This window comes from Sus scrofa, chromosome 9 (assembly GCF_000003025.6).
Source record: "Sus scrofa isolate TJ Tabasco breed Duroc chromosome 9, Sscrofa11.1, whole genome shotgun sequence".
NCBI classification, from domain to species: Eukaryota; Metazoa; Chordata; class Mammalia; order Artiodactyla; family Suidae; genus Sus; species Sus scrofa.
The window spans coordinates 115,564,191-115,583,452 of record NC_010451.4 but is presented as its reverse complement, the minus strand read 5'-3'; the positions used below and the strand labels follow the sequence as shown (position 1 = coordinate 115,583,452).

At 37.9% G+C, this 19,262-nt stretch overlaps 1 protein-coding gene across 7 annotated transcripts in view; it reads left to right on the top strand.

The window, feature by feature from the left end:
• The window catches only part of TNFSF4 (TNF superfamily member 4), a 322,273-nt gene that overhangs the window by 274,005 nt on the left and 29,006 nt on the right, over positions 1-19,262 (top strand). For 4 of the 7 annotated variants that reach the window (XR_002346951.1, XR_002346952.1, XR_002346943.1 and 1 more), the window contains one exon: positions 11,177-11,335. Coding sequence is in view for 2 of the 7 variants with exons in the window: in XM_021102256.1 (XP_020957915.1) it covers positions 11,186-11,335 (150 nt within the window). In the remaining 5 variants the exon portion in view is untranslated. 7 annotated transcript variants of the gene reach the window in all.

Below are 19,262 nucleotides of genomic sequence, written 5' to 3'. Positions count from 1 at the left end.
CCCATATCCCACATCTGGTCATTTGTCACACGCTCAATTGCTATGACCCTAGTAGTCAAGCCACTTCACACCTTATCTGGACTCCTGGGTCTTAACTGCTTATGTCGGTGTTAGTAATAATCAACCTCCTATACAAGCCAAAAAAAAAAAAAAAAAAAAAGAAAGGAAAGAAACCTTTCTCCATTTTGTCTAAGCAGTCACTAAAAGACCTACAAAAAAGTTATTTTTTACAAACCTTATAATAACAGAATCTCACATTTTACACATTATGAAGGAGCTTTAATGTAAAGGTTAGAAGTGGGGGAAGCTAGGAAACATCAAAGGTAGTTTTTTGTATGTTAGGGGAATTTTGTCCTGCATAGAGTTTTCTCCTTCTCTCTCTCAGCCAGGAATAGAAAATGAGGTCTTAGTAACTGGAGAGAGCATGTAAAAGAAGAGGGGGCTTCTGTATCAGGAGCCACTGGTGGGGATTAGGCAGGCTCTTCCCTTGTCACTTGGCTTCTGTGATGAAGTGGGTAGGGACCCTTGAAATAGAGATATTGGACTTTTGGGTGCTGTGAATAGATATTTCTAATAGCTGGGGAGAGGACCTAACCCACAGCAAATAGGAACAAAGATGTAGAGAGATCAGTCTGAAATGTCAAGGTGGTAAGACCATGCTATGTGGGAAAAGAATCAGAGAGAATGGATATGTGTATATGTATGACTGGGATTATTTTGTTGTACAGCAGAAATGATCACAGCCTTGTAAATTAACTGTACTTCAATTTAAAAAAGACCATGCAAGGGGCTTGAAGATTCAGGAATAGCAATGGTTCAAAGAGAAAAACTGCTGACAAAGTGACAGGCATCAACCCAGAACAATTTGTGGAGCATCTGAGCTCTCCCTGGGATGCCTGGAACCACACTGTGGGGTGCGATGAGGTCATCCTACCATATGGGTTTAGGGTCTATCTATCTCAGCACTATCCAATAAGAATATCACAATGTAATCTGAAATTCTCTAATAGTTGTATTAAAAAAGTAAAAAGAAACAAGTTTTTTTAATGATGTTTTATTTAACCCAATAGATAAAATATGTTATCATTTCAGTGTGCCATAATAGCCTAGTGCTGTGCTGGTAAATCAGCTCTCAAATAAAATCCAAGTTTTTAGTATTTACCAATTTCTGTGGTGTAAATACTCTTACCACCGCCATTTTCAAGTTGTAATAATGAGACTAATAATGACAACTAACAATTATTGAATGCTACCATATATTAGGCACTGTTTCTCTCTCTCTCTCTCTCTCTCTCTCTATATATATATATATATATATATATACACACACACACACAAATATATACACATGTATAATTTTATCTATTTATATAAAATGTTCCTAGTATGTGTCATGTATAGTAGTTGACCGAATGAAAGCTATGAGGTTAAATAATTTGTCCAATGGAAAGTAGCAGAGTTTTATTTGCATACAGATCTTCTGACTTTTGCCCAAAGTGTCAGGAATGAAAGCAAAGTGGAATCAAAGAAGGGCAGGGAACTATGGAACTAGAAGATTAAAAGAAAAGATGGATACAAAACTTTGAAGAACTAGAATAAAATTGTAGCCTCAGTTCACTCTAATTCAGTTCTTGTCTTGAGCACAGCCAAGGTCTGGTGCTGGGGCAACAGGAGCATATGGAATAAATGAAGCTCAGACTCTCTTCTTCATGGGAAGACAGGAACATACATGCAGAACTCTGAAACAGGGCAGACTATGATATATGCTTAAAGAAGAGCCTAATCCATCTAGAGCAGAGGAAAGGTAGTATGGTGAAGAACCCTCTATAGGGACAGGGGGATTTGGGAGACCTAGAGCTTTGAGCAGTTTCTAGCAGGGCATGCTTTGGGACTCAGGGTCAGTGACAAAACAGGAGGTTAAGATCTAGCTTCCAAGTTTAACCAAGATAAGTTAAAATGTTTGAGCTAATACAGGAAGGAAAATGGTAGGAACTGTAGAAAGCACCAAGGAACACAGAAAAAAGTAGGAAGGAGAGGTCTAGAGAAATTCCCTAAGCCAGTTTGCATAAAGCTGTAGGGTGTGTGTGTGTGTGTGTGTGTGTGTGTGTGTGTGTGTGTGAGATTTTTTTGCCAAAAGGATATATTCTAAGGATTTATCAGTACAGCTTAGGGAGGGAGAAATGAGTGAACAAACCCTATACAGTGGTATTGAGGGTAGGGAACGTAAGGGAATACTACCTTCAAAAAGAGATAGACTGTTGATTAGGCCTGCCAAAAGCTTTAAGAGATGGTTAATGTAACATGTCAGTGAAAGAATAAAGCACTGGAAAGCACTTACAGGTTTAAAAAAAAAAAACAAACCAAAAAAACAGCAAAATAACTGTTTAGGGCCTTCTTGTTCTAGACACATTGCTTGTTGTATAGACTATTTTACTCTAGCTACAGTATGGGGAAGGGGACTCAGAAAGAGTTCCTTAGAAGGACATTGAAGATAACAGGGTAAAACTCATTATCTCAGAGTGGTTATGTTTGAGGGTAGAAACAAGAGAGCGAGTTTAAGAAATAATACTCTTGGTACAGTTTTTATAATTTTCAGCTGTCTCAATCTGCTCAGGCTGCTATAACAAAATACCATAGACTGTGTATTTAAACAATAAAATTCGTATTTTTCATAGTTTGGAGGCTAGAGGACCATGATCAAGAGCCAGCATGGTCGCATTCTGGTGAGGATTCTCCTGCTGGCTTGCAGATGGCTCCCTTCTCACTGCATCCCTAAATGGCAGGTAGACAGAAAACACAAACTTTCTGGTGCCTCTTCTTATAAGAGCAATTATGCTATCTGATTAGGACCCTGCCCTCATAACCTAGTTCCCTCTCAAAGGCCCCACCTCCAAATACCATCAAATTGGGGTTAGCACTTCAACATATGAATTTTAGAGGGACACAAACATTCAGTCTATAATCAGCTACTGAGAGTTTGGTGCAGTTAAATGAACAGACAAACCCAGATGATCTTGGTTTGAATCCCAACACTGTTGTGGTTAATTTACTCTGAGATTCTGGTTCCTCATGTTAAAGATGTGGTTAGTAATGACCATGTGCAATGTTCCCAGGAAGGTTGAAAGAAGCTTTCAAGCCTGGTTCAAAGACATACAAGAACATAACATATGTTCCCATTCACCAGTAATTTGGAAAAATATATCTAATTGCTAAAAAAGTTATTTTCTCTTATTGTATTAGTGGCTGTGTACGTTTGGCATGTTTATATCTGCTTAGATGTATCAACTGTTTGCTTTGTCCCAGGCCAGGCATAGAGGATATATTTTTATTTAAATAAATATGAGGATTGTTAAAATCAATAGTATCCCATGGAATTTAAGAACAGCCCCAGAGTTAGAGACCTTGGATTCAGATCCCAGCTCTGCCACATTGTAACCGTGTGACTTTGGCCAAGTTAGTTCATCTCTCTAAGCCTCGGTTTCTTTCAGTTATAAAATGGGGAGAAACATAGTAGCCTCTTCATAGGTTTGTTGTTGGGCAGTGGAGAGGTATTTCAGGTAGGACAATAATCAAATAGGAGACCCAGAAAGTGAATATTGTATTGCCTCATTCAAGGGCAGTTATGGACATAGACATTTATACCAGGGTTTCTCAACCTCAGCATTGCTGACATTTTAAGCCAATAATCCTCTGTTGTAGCAGGGGCTGTCCTGTGCCTTGTGGGATGTTTAGCAACATTCCTGGCCTATACCCACTAGATATTAATAACACCCACTCCAAATCCAGGCAACCAAATCTCCAGATATCGCCAAATGTCTCCTGGGGGGCAGAATCATCCCCAGTTGAAAATTACTGGGATTACAGACAATTCCAATTTATACCCAATTAACTGTGTTTTTGGAAAGAGGAGGGAATCTCTTATATACTCAGGTTAGATTTGCTTTTGGAGTGATGACAATTTAAAGAAAATTATTTTGGGGGAATGAATGTTCTGTGTGTGGTGACGATTTCATGAGTGTATACACTGTCATTAATTGTTCAGTTTAAGTAGATGCAGTTTATTATCTGTAATTATATTCCAATAAATTGATTTTTTAAAAAAATCTATGTTCTATTATTAATTGAAAGTTCATACTTACAACTTTTTATATATTCTTGGCATTGCAACATATTTTAAATACATGATTTAAAATATAACTTTGTGAATGCCAAAAATCTATGTATTTGCTTTCCATAAAGGTGTCTGTAGTACTTTATGGGCATATTTCCATAAAGAGAAAAAATTCTGCAGCTGTTTTGGGCCACTCAGTTTTAGAATCTATCATCATACCCTAAAATAACTTCTGGTGGTCAATTCAAGATAAAGAAAAGTAGCAAACATGAAGAATGAAAGGGAAAATCAGCACTGGAAGAAAAGGAGTTGACAAGTGAGGGGCTAATGAGTCTGAAACGCGAGTGGAATATCGTTATACGAGTTCACATTTGCATTTGTACTAATGGTGTACATCCGGTTTCAATGAAAAGCATACATTTCAGGTTTGCTATCTTTCACATAAAAGATCAAAGTCCAACTATCAGGAGACTTCTGTATTTAATGGTGCTATTTTCAGTTTTGTTTAGACTTTCATTCTTTGTTGGTCCTGAAAATAGCATACTTCATATCTACTGAAGTAAATTCAGTTTAATTTGGCAAATCATTGTAAAAAGACTGTTCTGACCTTGTGCATGAGTTCGATACAGGACTCGTGACCTTAGGATCAGGCAGCATCATGAGGGAGATGGAAACAGATTTAAATAGTTGTAACACAAGGCAGAGCATGAAAAGTGTCAGCACAGGGGCGGAAACAACTGCATCCTTCTGGGAGGCCCAGGCAAGGCTTCATGTCACAGAAATATAACAGTAAAACAGATTTTACATGGTCCTTTGGAGAGATTCACAATTCTGGATCTTAATTGAAGCTTCTAGAAATACAGATTCACAAGGTACTATTCCTTATTGAATCAGAATTTCTAGAGTAAAGGGATTAGGACTCTGAATCTTTCAAAAGCTGATCATTGTACAGCTATACATGTAATAAATTAATTGAGTAATAAAAAAATTAAAAAATACCCCAAAAGCTCTCCTAGTGATTCTGATGATTAACTAGGTTTTGTGAACTACTGATCCAACAAATCCTCTACTCAGAATTCTCTGGACAGTATACCTTCAGGTTTTTTGTTTAGCTGCTTTTGGAAAAGTGCCAGCTCACTTCATAAGCCAGCTAGCCCTTCATGGAAACTATGTAGGGTATAGGATTTTGATCACCAGAGATGGTGGCTAAGGATTTTTAAAGGCAAACTGAATATCAGAAATAATTAGGAAATAGAGGAAGATAAATTTGGAAAGGAAACTTAGGGTTCCATTAGAGTGACTTGATTGTCATGGGAATTTCAACCTTATCTTCTATGAGATGGATACTCCTTGGTAAGAACTTGGTCACCACTGGGTTTAAAGATCCTACCAAAGCAGAATTGATTAGGGATCAAAGAGAATGGAAGTAGGGAGAAGAGCTGTAACTTTAATTGAAGGGTTCAAGTGAGGAGTAGTAAGAACCAGAGCAGAAGCAGTCAAAATAGAAAAGTGGAGTAAAGTGTGAACTGTATTGCTGGGATAGCCCTTCAAGTCTGACTGATTGGGGTAATGAAAAGTCAAACCTGATTCTGGGATTTTGAGATTTTGGAGTTCTGAAAACATTAACAAGAATGGGAACACTGGGATCAAGAGAAGATTGAGAAGACAAATGGCAATTCTGGTGTTTCATATTTGAAATGCATTTTTTTTTCCTGTCACCTCCTATCTTTGTCACATGTCCCAGGGCAGAGCTTAGTTATGACACTTTATACACCTGAAGGTTGGCCCAAAGTAGGCCCTCAAAATGATTGGTGAATGAATATCCATTGTGAATATCTTTCTTTATCCTCTCTGCTTTATTATTTTTCACTTAAGTAATTACATGCTTGAGGACCACCCCAGCTCATACCACTGTCTTTTTTAAAATTCTTTAAAATTTTAGTTGATTTACAGTGTTCTTTCAATTTCTGCCATAAAGCGACCCAGTCATACATATATATACATCCTGTCATGTTATCCTCCATCATGTTTCATCACAAGTGATTAGATATAGTTCCCTGTGCTATGCAGCAGGATCTCATTGCCTATCCACTCAAAATGCTATAGTTTGTATCAACCCCAAACTCCCAGTCCATCCCTTTCCCTCACCTGGGCAACCACAAGTCTGTTCTCTATGTCCATGAGTTTGTTTCTTTTCTGTAGATAGGTTCATTTGTGCCATATATTATATTCCAGATATAAATGATATCATATGGTATTTGTCTTTCTCTTTCTGACTTACTTCACTTCATATTAGAATCTCTAGTTCCATCCATGTTGCTGCAAATGGCATTATTTTTTCTTTTTTATGGCTGAGAAGTAGTCCATTGTATATATGTACCACATCCTCTTAATCCATTCATCTGTTGATGGACATTTAGGTTGTTTCCATGTCTTGGCTTTTGTGAATAGTGCTTCAGTGAACATAGGGGTACATGTGTCTTTTTGAATGAAAGTATGGTCTGGATGTATGCCCAGGAGTGGAATTGCTGGATCATATGGTAGTTCTGTATTTAGTTTTCTAAGGTACTTTCATACTGTTTTCCATAGTGATTGTACCAGTTCACGTTCCCACCAAGAGTGTAGGAGGGTTCCCTTTACCCCACACCCTCTCCAGCATTTGTTATTTGTAGACTTACTAATGATTGCCATTCTTATGGGTGTGAAGTGGTACCTTATTGTAGTTTTGATTTGCATTTCTCTGATAATTAGTGATGTCATACCACTGTCTGTGTGTGAATTAGAACTAGGTGCCCTCTCTGAGTTTATGAATTAGAAAAAAGTACATTTATCTGGGTGGATGCAGCCTCTTTTTAAGGACTTAGGAAGCAGGACACACCCTTGTGTGAAGATACAAGTTCTCCTTTGGGTAAAGTGAAACCTCCTGCTCTAGGCTGGAGGGCTTGAAGAGCTGAGTGCATGAGTGGGGTTTTAGACCTTACTCATCTCTTCAGCTGGCACAGAGTACCCTGAAAAGTTTTCCCAGCTGATCATCTTGATTCCACCCTGACATTTCTGTTTCACTCAGAGTGATTTTTTTTTTCTCAAATGTAATCATATCACGTTTGCTTTCTATGTTTTCCCAGTGCCTTCAAGGTAAAGTTCAAAGTTCTTAACTTACCCCTGTTCACCCTTCCCTCCTGCACAGCCACCTTGCAATACTTTGCTGGCTGTGATTGTTCTCCCTTCCTCTTTGGGACCTCCTTTTTGTTCATTTCTTTCCCTCAGCACCTGGCTCTTGCTTATTAAATTAACCAGTGATGTAGAAACAAATGAAAAGTGTAAATTTTATAACCCAGACCCTCGCAAAGGGGGAGGGTCTTTGAGAGGAAGTAAGATGGACTGAAAGTTTGGGGTTGGTAGATGCAAACTATTACATTTAGAATGGATAAGCAATGAGCTCCTACTGTATAGCACAGGGAACTATATATAATCTCTGGGGATAAAACATGATGAAAAATAACATGAGCTGTATAAGCACAGGGAACTGTGTCTGGTCACTTGTGATGGAGCATGATAATGTGAGAAAAAAAAATGTATACATGTATGTGTGACTGGGTCACCTTGCTGTGCAGTAGAAAACTGACAGAACACTGTAAACCAGCTATAATGGAAAAAATAAAAATCATTAAAAAAATAGCATGAGAAAAAGAATGTATGAATGGATCACTTTGCTGTACAACAGAAGTTGGCACAACATTGTAGGTCAACTTTAAAAAAAAAAAAAAAAACCTTAAAAAAAAACTTCCCTGCAAACAAAACTACAAAAAAAGACAAATACCATCTCTCCCACCAAAAAAAAAAAAAAAAAATATTATTATTTTTTTTTGCTGCTTTCTAAACATGAGGTATTCTGTCACGTGTTATAGCCTTCCCCCCGCCTCCCATACTTTTCTATAGTCTTTTGAAGTAGCTATTCATTTGGAAGTTAAAGGTCAATGGGAAGATAATTGTTTAGAATGAAGTCTGAGGCTTCCAAGTCTGATTTGCTCTGGTGTATCTGTGTATATGATCTTTGTGAGTTGTCTTAACAAAATTACACATAGATTCAGGTGACATACTTGACCTCTTTAAAAACACGTGAGCTTTGGTGATGGAGGACTCTGTCCATCTGCTCAAGATTAAACAACATTGATGTCTCTGATGGTTTCATTTGTTCCAAACACTAGACCAACTCGATGAACTTTGAAATGCTCTCATAGTCTTATCAAAAGGTCTTGCTCATAACTTCCAGCACAATTGATATTTAGTTTTCCCTATGTATTCCCCCTCTTCCCACAAAGAATGTGAAGAAGCTGTGAGAAAGTGTTCAATATAAAAAAGAAACAATTAAATGTAAAACACTGTTCAAACTTAAATAAAAAATTACAAGTAGGCAAAATAGGGCAATAGGAGATGGAGGCGGGGGAGATCAGAGGCCTGTCTCAGATGTGCAGGCCCAAGTGTTGGTATAGTTGATATCACCAAAATGGAAATTCATTCTGTTGTAGAGTTCTCATTGTCTTGTCTATAAAGAAAACTAGCAATTGTCAATTTTTCTTCATAAAAGCCATACTGTTAACAGTGAGAAGAGATAATGCTCAGGGCACAAGGATGAGCTCTATAAGTGTTTATTTTTTTTCATTTAAATTTTTTCTATGATTTTGAGCAATAGTAGTTTTCACCATTTCTTTTTTCAGCTGGTCTCTACAGTTTCCAATAGTATTTTAGTATTATTATTTTTTTGCTGTGGGTCTTTTAGTCAGTTTTTGAAAACAAATGAGTAAGTAGTTACTACTTTCAATATTTATGTATGACTATTAATTATTACTCAAGAATGAGGCTCTACACACCGATTTTTCTTGCAGTTTTTTTTTTTTTTCTTTTTGCCATTTCTTGAGCCGCTCCCGTAGCATATGGAGGTTCCCAGGCTAGGGGTTGAATCAGAGCTGTAGACACCGGCCTATGCCAGAGCCACAGCAACGCGGGATCTGAGCTGCATCTGCAACCTACGCCACAGCTCACGGCAACGCTGCATCCTTAACCCACTGAGCAAGGGCAGGGATCCAACCCGCAACCTCATGGTTCCTAGTCGGATTCATTAACCACTGCGCCACGACGGGAACTTCCTCAGTTTTTTTTTTTTTTTTTCCTCTGCACCCTGTATGTTACCGATACTTTTCTCGTAGGAATAACTATTTAAAACTACATGGAACTTGACTTTTAATTTTGGCTTGGAGTATATGGTGTAGTGTCCCAGTCACCTTATATTTCACACAAAAACTTGAACTTCTAAGACCGATATGTTTTGTAAATGCAAGATATAATGATCATAATGAGGCTATCATTTCATATATTAATTGGTTAACACTAATAATAAACATACCTTCCATTTGCCACAGGCTGTTTCTCCTTTGAATATACCTTATATCAATTTTCTATAAAATTAAGGTGCATATAACAGCTCATATTGTTGATATCAAAATGGTTTTCCTTCCTTTTCTTAAGTATTTGTTGAGTGGCTGATAGGGAGCTCAGAGAGACATACTTGCTTGCCCACAGAAGAGTTGTTCTGTCTTAAAAGCCTCTCTGCAGCATGCCTATGCTATTCAATAAAGTACTGAGCTTACTGTGTACTCAGTAAATATTTAATTTGAACTTGACATTATCAATAATTTTATGATTAATTTCATTTTATCATTTATTTCATTTATTAAGGGCAAGTAGATTCTCTTGGTAGAATATTCTTACTTTCCAAATTCTGAGTCTACTCCTAACCTAAAACAAAGGAACAACCTCAAAGCTTATCTGAAACTATTAATTTGTTCATTCATGCAAAAATTATGTATGGAGAAGATGTAAAGGAGAGGGAAGGAGAAAAAGTCAGGATACTCTTCTGCTTCTTTCCTGCTCTGCTTAAAATTAATCATGTAAGTGTTCACTAAATTTGTTTCAAAGAATTAAATGAGAAAATAAGATTGTAAGGTTGAAAGCACAGTGCCTGACACATAGTAGATGCTCAGTATATGCTAGTTTATTTATTTACTACGATGCAATGGTCCAAAACTAGAAGATATTACTCCTTTATTTCTGCCTGATCTATTGTCCTATTTTCATCCTTTCTTTTTCTTTCCTTTTTTTTTTTTTTTTTTTTTTTTTTTGTCTTTTGTCTTTTGTTGTTGTTGTTGCTATTTCTTGGGCCGCTCCCGCGGCATATGGAGGTTCCCAGGCTAGGGGTCGAATCGGAGCTGTAGCCACCAGCCTACGCCAGAGCCACAGCAACGCGGGATCCGAGCCGCGTCTGCAACCTACACCACAGCTCACGGCAACGCCGGATCGTTAACCCACCCAGCAAGGGCAGGGACGGAACCTGCAACCTCATGGTTCCTAGTCGGATTCGTTAACCACTGCGCCACGACGGGAACTCCTCTTTTTCTTTTTTTTTTCTTTTTTTTCATTTCAAGAATGGTCTGTATGTGCGTTTTTTTTTTTTTTCCCCTCAAATCTGAAGAATAAGTTCAATGCTTATAGTTACCCAATAGGGTGTGGACAAGAACTTAAGCCTAGCATTTCCCTTAAATCTCTTCTAAGATTAAGACGTCTTGGGGAAGGGATAGATGAGTTCCTACATCAACGGATGATGATTTTTATCTTTATCAAGTGACCCACAATTTGGTTACTGGTGCAATGAGAAATTAAGAAAATAGCACACTTTTATGACTGTCATTTCACAGTCACTCAAATCAGAACTGGAATGCCACAAAAACAACTCCCTGTTAGCCCAGAGAAAAAAAAGAAAGAAAGTAAAGGGGAAATTCAGATTAGTCACAAAGAAGTTCCCCCGCCTGCCTGCAAAAGCTGCAGCATTAAAACTGAGAGAGTCCGCTCTGCTCTTTCAATTGCCTCTTATCTCTGGTCCTGGGAGCTCTGTGTATTTTCTAATTGATACGCCTTCTTTTGGCTTTATCTCCTTCTTTGCTGGAAAGAGATCATTCTTCCCTCTGTCAGATTCCTGTGTGTCACAGTTTTTATCTTCCTTGCATCCAGATTGTGAAGATGGAAGGGGTCCAACCCCTAGATGAAAATGTGGGAAACGCACCAGGACGAAGACTCTTGAGGAACAAGCTATTGTTGGTGGCCTCCGTAATTCAGGGTCTGGGGTTGCTCCTGTGTCTCACCTACATCTGCCTGCACCTCTATGCTCAGGTAAGATGCACCACTGGCATGTCCTTTCCTCCAGGTCATGCCGATGGCAGCTTATGGTCACTTGGAAATAATCTGACTCCAGAATTGTTCACTTTTTCTCCTTTTCTCCTCAGCAATTGTAAAGTGTGGTCAAACACCCTCCTGTCTCTCTTTTCCTTCCTTTTTTTCATCAATGGCAGTGGTGAGGCACAGTGGCAGGGGCACTGCTTCTGAAGATTTTTTTTTTTTTTTCTTTGCAATATAAGAATTCTGGTATTCCTTTATGAGCTGTCACTTTGAAGCTCTGAGTCACTGATATACCTACTTGGTTTACCTGTTCTGCTAGTGAGCATCTGACCATGGAATTTATTTAAAAAGGAAATAAGAGAGAGACCATTTCCGCTCTCCCATCATATTCATAAACCCCATAGATACTCGAGGAGATATGCTTTTTGAACAATGCTGAAGGTATTCACTGTTAATTTCTTTTAAGTAGCTAACCTGTATATTTTAAGGGCAGAGATATGTGTTTTCACATCTGTATGTGCACATTGGCCAACCGTTTACCTCGGCAACTTAATCCAATACTGTTCCTCACAGTCTTTCTCTACCATTCACAACTTATAGACATCACTTTGTCCAATACATTATGTAGGAGGTAATCATCTTTTTAGTACTTTCATCACATAAATAAAGGTATTCTTTCTATTCCCCTCTTTTTATCCTGGTCTCTTTTACATTATTTTTCTTATTTACTTGCTCATATCTACAAATATTATTAACTCTTTAAGGATGTTCTTGACTGTGGGAGATTCCACTGCAAAGAAAATAAATGAATAGTCAGTCTCTCCATGTTCCCTTGTTGGGGTTAGTCTGATAATTCTTGTTTCCCCTGTGGTTCCTCTGGGTTAGAAAAGTCTCTCCCTGGTAAAGGTCAGACAGTAGGAACTTCTATTTCTGATGGCTAGGTCAGAGACTGGGGACCTCAAGTTAGATCAGAATAAGATGAACAGAGTCCTAGTCAATGCCTGGGCTTATCTTTGCCTACAGGAAACAGGTTTTCAGTGCATAAAGGCTAGTGAGAGTATGGTTATAACCACTGTACGGCAGAGTACTCCTGTCCCCAATTCCAGAAGAGTAGCCGATGTCATGCTCAAGTCTGTAGATCAGCGGGTACCACAACACACCCATCCTCTCCTCATCACGCCACACGTTTCCTTCTCTGTGCAGAACCAACCCTTTGGGTAAAAATGGAGTAGGTGATCTGGGGAGAGGGTGTGGGGGAGGAGCAAAGTGTCCATGGCAGGATGCCCAAGACATAGACCGGAATTAGGCTCTTCCGAGAAGAAAACGCAGTAACCCAAAATAGAACAGCTGTATTTGTTCACCAGGTCCGGGAGCCCTGAGAGTACTTTTTCAAACAACCACAGTGTTACATATTTCCTTACACTGTGGGATGATAAAAAGACAGAGCAGATGGCCCGAGTCAAGACTCAACAATTAATTGCACTAGGGCTGTGAGCAGGAGAGAGCAAAAGGTAAAACAGACATAGACGCGTAGCCAGCTGGTGGCGGGGCTGCCCCAGACCGTCAATACCCAGGGGACGCAGAGAAGAGGGATCCGTTCTAGCAAGTCACTCAGCAGTTCTATGCCAGAGACTGGAAGGGAGGCTGAGTGCTGGTTTCCAGGACACTAGAATTCATGGTGAGCTTATCTTTGGGAGAGAATTAGTCTTCTCTGGTCCTAGTACAGAAATGGAAGCAAAGGTAGAAGAGGTCCGTTAGAGCTGTGTTTGCCCAACAAACAGGCTCTCATATATTCTGGATACAGATATTTGAAATTCTTCACTTGACATTAACTTTATTTTTCTTCTTATTTATAGCTATGCTGTTTTAGGAAACATAATTTCTTAATAGGACCCAGGACAGCCTGATGTTTCCTTAAATTTAATTTCATAGACTTTGTTAAGGGGAAGATATAGCATAGATAGGTCATGTGTGTTCTCCCCAGAACTTGATCAGTGATGGTGGTGGCACTGTGTGTGTGTGTGTGTGTGAGAGAGAGAGGGAGAGAAATAGAGAAATGTATAAAGTAACTGTTGAATAAAGGTCATAGACTGGTAGCCTTTCAAATTCATAGATAAGATTGGGATTCTGATTGAAGGATGGGGTAGGTGGTGATGCCAGTCAAACCTCTACTTTTATAAGACATATTACAGTGATCTGTTTGTACAGGGGGTGAACTAGAGCTGAAATGCTCATTTACCCAGTTAAATTGAATCTCTTTTATTGTAGGAGAAAAATACTTAGAGAATGATCATGATTTTTCCTTCTTTCTTAGATTTACTTTTTAACTTCATTAAATAGTTGCCTGCATGAATGGGTCTGTAAAAAATACATGTATAGCTGTTAAGCTCCATTTGGCAGGCAGCCTTCCCTTCAGTCAAGTTTATTTAGTAACCTTTGTTTCCTCACCACTTGGTTAAGTTTTATTTACTCTGTGAAAAGCAGAAGTTTTCATTTTTGAGGTGTCAGAAAAAAATACAACCTTACCCACTCCTTCCTTATATAATTCACTTCCCTCTTTGGACCTTGATTTTTCTCATCTGAAATGTGAGGCAGTTGAATCAAATGATCAGAAATGTGTCTCCCAGCTCAATATTTTGTAAGTATGTAATTTATATATATTCATAAAATGGGTATGAAGATCTGAGAAACACAAAATATAAGTAAACAGATTTTGTGTCTAAGCTTATGGATATCCTGGTTCTGAAGAAGGGACTGGGAGAAATCAAATTTGCACATATATTTGTAATTTGTATTTATTTATATACCATGTACATATCTAAATAGCTTATTCTGGGTTAGCAGAATAGCTTATTTAGAAATGGGGAAGAGGTTGATTCTGTAGAAAAATATCCATGATAAAAGTTATAAAATTGAGTTGTTTCTGTCACAAAAAACAATATGTGCTATTTGGATGTTCATTGGGGCTGCCATTTAAAGTATCAGGCTTCTAGTCTTTGCTGTAGCTTCAGATGGGAGCAATGGCAGGAAAAAAACCAACCTATAAGATGAGAAGCTTTTGTAAATTATATCCATGTGTCTGAGCTGTTGAAGCAGGCTCTTCTAAGATTTGTATCATCTTTATCAGAGCACTTTATAGATGTGCTTTTGCTGTTTTCTTGAGAAAACCCCACCTACAATTAAAGGTTTACATTCTTATCACTTTTACTCCTGGGAAAGACTGAAGTGGAAGTATATGGAAGATGAATTGAGCAGTCCTCTGTCAGTGATGTCCAGAATTAGAATTTACAGTTTATTAATGAAGTTTCAGGTTACAATTTGAGCTTTTGGTATCCTTTAGGAAGAAAAAGACATTTTTACTTAAAAATCTTGTCTCAGACTAGTGTACCTTAAATGTGAACCCATGTAATTTAACAAGTTTTTTTTTAAGAATTTTTTTTATGACAGACATGGAAATAAATAATTTTCAATGCAGTTGAATTTGCATTCTCTAAGCAATTCTATGGAAATCAAAAAGAAGCACCTGAAATATTGAACTCATTTGTTACCAAATGTTTTGAGGCTCTTAAAGGAAGTATTAATAACATATAATAGAATTGTTGGATTTTTGAGCAGACATTAGACATAGTCCTTTTACAGATAAGAAAGCAGAAACTCAGGGAAGATAAATGCTGGAGGAGCAGATAATGCTTCAGCTGATATTAGAAGAAGGAGTTGGAATTCTTTAAATAGACAAGAGGGATGGTGGTGGTTGGCTATGGGGCAGAAGGCTTTCTATGTTAAAAAAAAAAAAAAAGACAAGTTGTTCAGAAGAGTTGAGGTTGAGGGTTCATTGGGGAAAGTAGCAGGAAATTAAGCTGAAAATCTAGGGGGAGAAGAACACAAAGGGTCTTGTGAATATTAAGGGAACACACTTCATTCCATTCTATACAAAAGAAAATACAGGAAAAATTCCCCAAATTGTCACTTATCCAAATTTCACTTCTCTTATGTGGTCTATGTATTGGCAAACACAGAAAGTGAATCTAATCTCACATAGCACTAGGGGGCACTACAGTAAAACTAACAGTTATTAGATATCTCTCTCTCTCTTTTTTTTTTTTTTTTTAAGAGAACTACTCTTTTTTCCCTGAGGAGTTAAGAGTAGAAAATTTTCTCAGGAAGCCAAGTGCTCATCCATGTGTAAGAGGATGAACAATATCAGGAGGGCCTAATATAATATTGTTCACTATTTACACGCTGCTGATATTGTCTAAAAAATTTAGGTAAAGATTCTGAATCAAGTATTCACAATAGGACAGAATAGCTTAGACAGGAATCATGTTGGAAAATGTCACATATATACACATACAGAGGAACAAATATATATACTCAGAGGAATGACGGGAGGCAAGCATAAAGGTTCTTGGTATAGACCTAGGAATATAACTTCTTTATTTCTGTTTTCTGACCACAACTCCTAGCTACTAACCCTTAGCAGACCCAGCCTTGCCTAGGGGCTAACCACCCTGCATTTCTTCTTCTTTCAATGGAATTTGCTTCTGTGCCCTTTACTCTCAGAGAACTTACAGCTTCCCACCCACTTCAGGGCTTCTCTATTCATGGAATATTAATTTTCTGGAGTTATTTAGGTTGTAGGAGCCATGTGCAGTGTTATTAACTAGTATTTAGGGAGTGAAAATATACAACTGAGTAACAAAGTAGAAAGGTTATTCCTCACAGCCACAGATAAAATATATGATAATATTAGAATGACAATGGATTCCCCAATACCCTATGGTGACTCATGCATTTTGTTTGTAGCCACCCGTACTTGGGATATCTATATCTTCTCAAGTGAAAGAATTAAAATACTTCCTTATACACAAATATAACATATCTTCTCAGACTTTTTGGAGAGTCAATGAGATATTATAGAAGAGAGTACACTGGACCAGAAACTAGAAGATTCTGGTTCAGTCCAATGTTCTATCTTCTTGACTCTGGTAAGTTCCTTGAAATTTTTTGAGTGTCAGTTTAATCATTTCCAATATTGGAATTTGGCTTTTGTGAGGAGCAAATGCGTTATAGAGCTCTGTAAATGTTGAGATTATTATTATTCATGAACATGCTTCAATAAGCATACCACCACAAAATATTTGCCCTATAGCACATACACAGATGTGTATACACACACACACACTCCCATAACTCAAATCTCAGAAATCATGTCATAGGTAAGGTTATCCTTAATTTCATGGACTTTTACTTCCCTACTGTTCTTTTTAAGACTAAAAAAACTCCTTGGAGTAATTATGGCATTTTTGAATATAGGTTTCTAATTAAGAGCTCATGACTGTATTAGTGAACAAAGGAAGAATGAAGGGGAGAATTTATGAAGGTATAAAGTCGTGTTAGGTTGAGAGTTCCCACTGAGGCACAGTGGGTTAAGGATCTGACATTGTTGCAGCAGCTGTGGTGTAGGTCGCAGCTATGGTTTGGCTTTGATCCCTGGCCTGGGAACTTCCAAATGCCATGGGAGCAGAGTGGCCATAAAAAAAAAAAAATTAGTGTTGATAGGTTAGTATCTGAAAATGGTTCAGAGATCTAAAATGACACACTTAGACTACATGGCCCTGGCTGGTTCCATTTCCTCTACTTTAATGTATTTCATTCAATTCTCCAATGACTTGGTTGCCAAATAGAGCAGAAAGTTACACTTGGAAGGGTAGCCTGGGTCACAATACTAGAAATATTGGAGCTATGACTGGCATAATTATGTTTTTTTTTTTTTCTTTTCAGCAATTTTTCCTTTCATTCTGAAATGCAATTTTGGAATATTATTAATTTGTATAAATGTGTCTAGCTTTGATAAGATTGAAAATACTGTTGTAACAACACACTCTGACAGAAACATGGACTAGTAGACCCAAACTTTAATTTTTCTAATACTAATTGTATAAGAGCTTATGGATAGAAACCTTAACTCCCAAGGTGTTATATGGGTGGAGAGCTGCGGGTCCAGTGAGAGTGCGCGATGTACCTTCAGGCTGGGCTGCCCTGTAGGTCCCCAAAGCTTGAACTTAGAGAACAAGTGAGACAGTCAAGCAAAGATCATGATGAAAACGATAATATTAGGGAAAAAGGAGTCCCTACTGTGGCTCAGTGGGTTAAGAACCCAACATAGTGTCTGTGAGGATGTGGGTTTGATCCCTGGCCTTGCTCAGTGGGTTAAGGATCTGACGTTGTCATAAGCTATTGTGTAGGTCACAGATGTGGCTCAGATCTGGTATGGCTGTGGTATAGGCCTCAGCTACAGCTCTGATTTGACCCCTAGACCGTGAATTTCCGTATGTTGCAGGTGCGACCATAAAAAGAAAAAAGGCAAAAAATTATAAATAAGCATCAAAGTACTCATCAAAGGAAAATAGAAAAACCTCGTTGGATTGTAAAATAGGTTGTAAAATGCATTTTACTGCTCACTAATGCAGAATATATTTTGAATTACCCGTGTTTTGGGTGCTTAATGTTTTTAGCTTCCAGGGTCCACAAAAGTCTTAATCTGGCCCTGTCTGTGGTACAGTGAAGACTGGGAACTCAAAGCTCTTTTGGGGAGGAGTTTGGGGGGCATCATTTCTGGTGCTACTTATAACCAGCTCTGATTTTGCGATCTTTCCCCTACTTTTGTCCTCACTTCTTCACCATGACCTTAGAGGAAGATAGATATTTGCGTGCAGCTTTACAATTAGGAAATTTGAGGCACAAAGGATTGTCTAGGTCAATATAGAAAGGTCAGGGTTAGAAATTAGGAGAAGGTTTAAATCCTAGTCCTGTCTCTTTCCATTACATGGGGCCAAGACTCCAAGGTTCTAAGCTGTAAGAATTCTGGCTGGCTATTTTAAAATTTGTTTCCTTTTTTTTTTTTTAACATTAATTTTCTTTGGAAGAAAAATTAGGGGAAAGATTTATAACCTGAAATAAAGAGAAGAAAGATTCTTTTTTTAAAGGGATCTAAATCTTCTTCTAAAAATGTAGATAATACTGTCAATGAAACTTTAACAAGCACATAATAGCATAATACCTCATGGGTTATTGTGATAAAGCAGATCATTGCTATGGATGATACATTCATAGAAGAGAAAAGAGACCTGAGTTTGGGCACTAACTTTGTCATTTATTCTCTCTGGGCTGGATTTTTTTTTTTTTAAACAATAAGATTAGACTATATAATCTTCTTGGGCTTTTCTAGTTCTATCAGACTGATTCGAAGAGTGTATGTAAGTGTGGTTTCACACTATATACAAATACCTTTTCAACCATGTATTAGTTTCCTAGAGCTGCTACAACAAATTACCACAAATTGGGTACCTTAAAAGAAAAGAAATTCAATCCTTCACAGTTCTGGAGAACAGACATTTAAAATCTAAGTGTCATCTGGACTATGCTCCCTCTGAAGGCTCTAGGCAAGTATCCTTCCTTCCCTTTTTCTATCTCTTCTTTTTGGCTCCCAGCAATCCTTAGAGTTCCCAGGGTTGTAGTTGCATCATCCCAAGTTCTGCCTCCAGGTTCACATGACCATCTTCCCTGTGTTTATCTGTGTCTTTTCCTCTTCTTTTAAGAACACCAAGTCATATTGGACCAAGGACTCATCCTAATCTAGTTAACCTCATGTTAACTAATTAAATCTGCAAAGATCCCATTTCCAAATCAAGTCACATACTGAGGTTCCAGGTGGATGTGAATTTTGTGGGACACTATTCACTTCACTGTAAATCATTTATTAATTTACTTATTTAACAAAATCTATGGAGAATATGCTACCTGTCAGACATTGAAGAAACACAGTGGTGAGCAAGACCTGATCTTCCTTCCCCTCTCGGAGTTTGTACCTAGTGGAGAAAGATGGTCAGGTAGTAACATAGTGTGTAATAAGTACTGGATA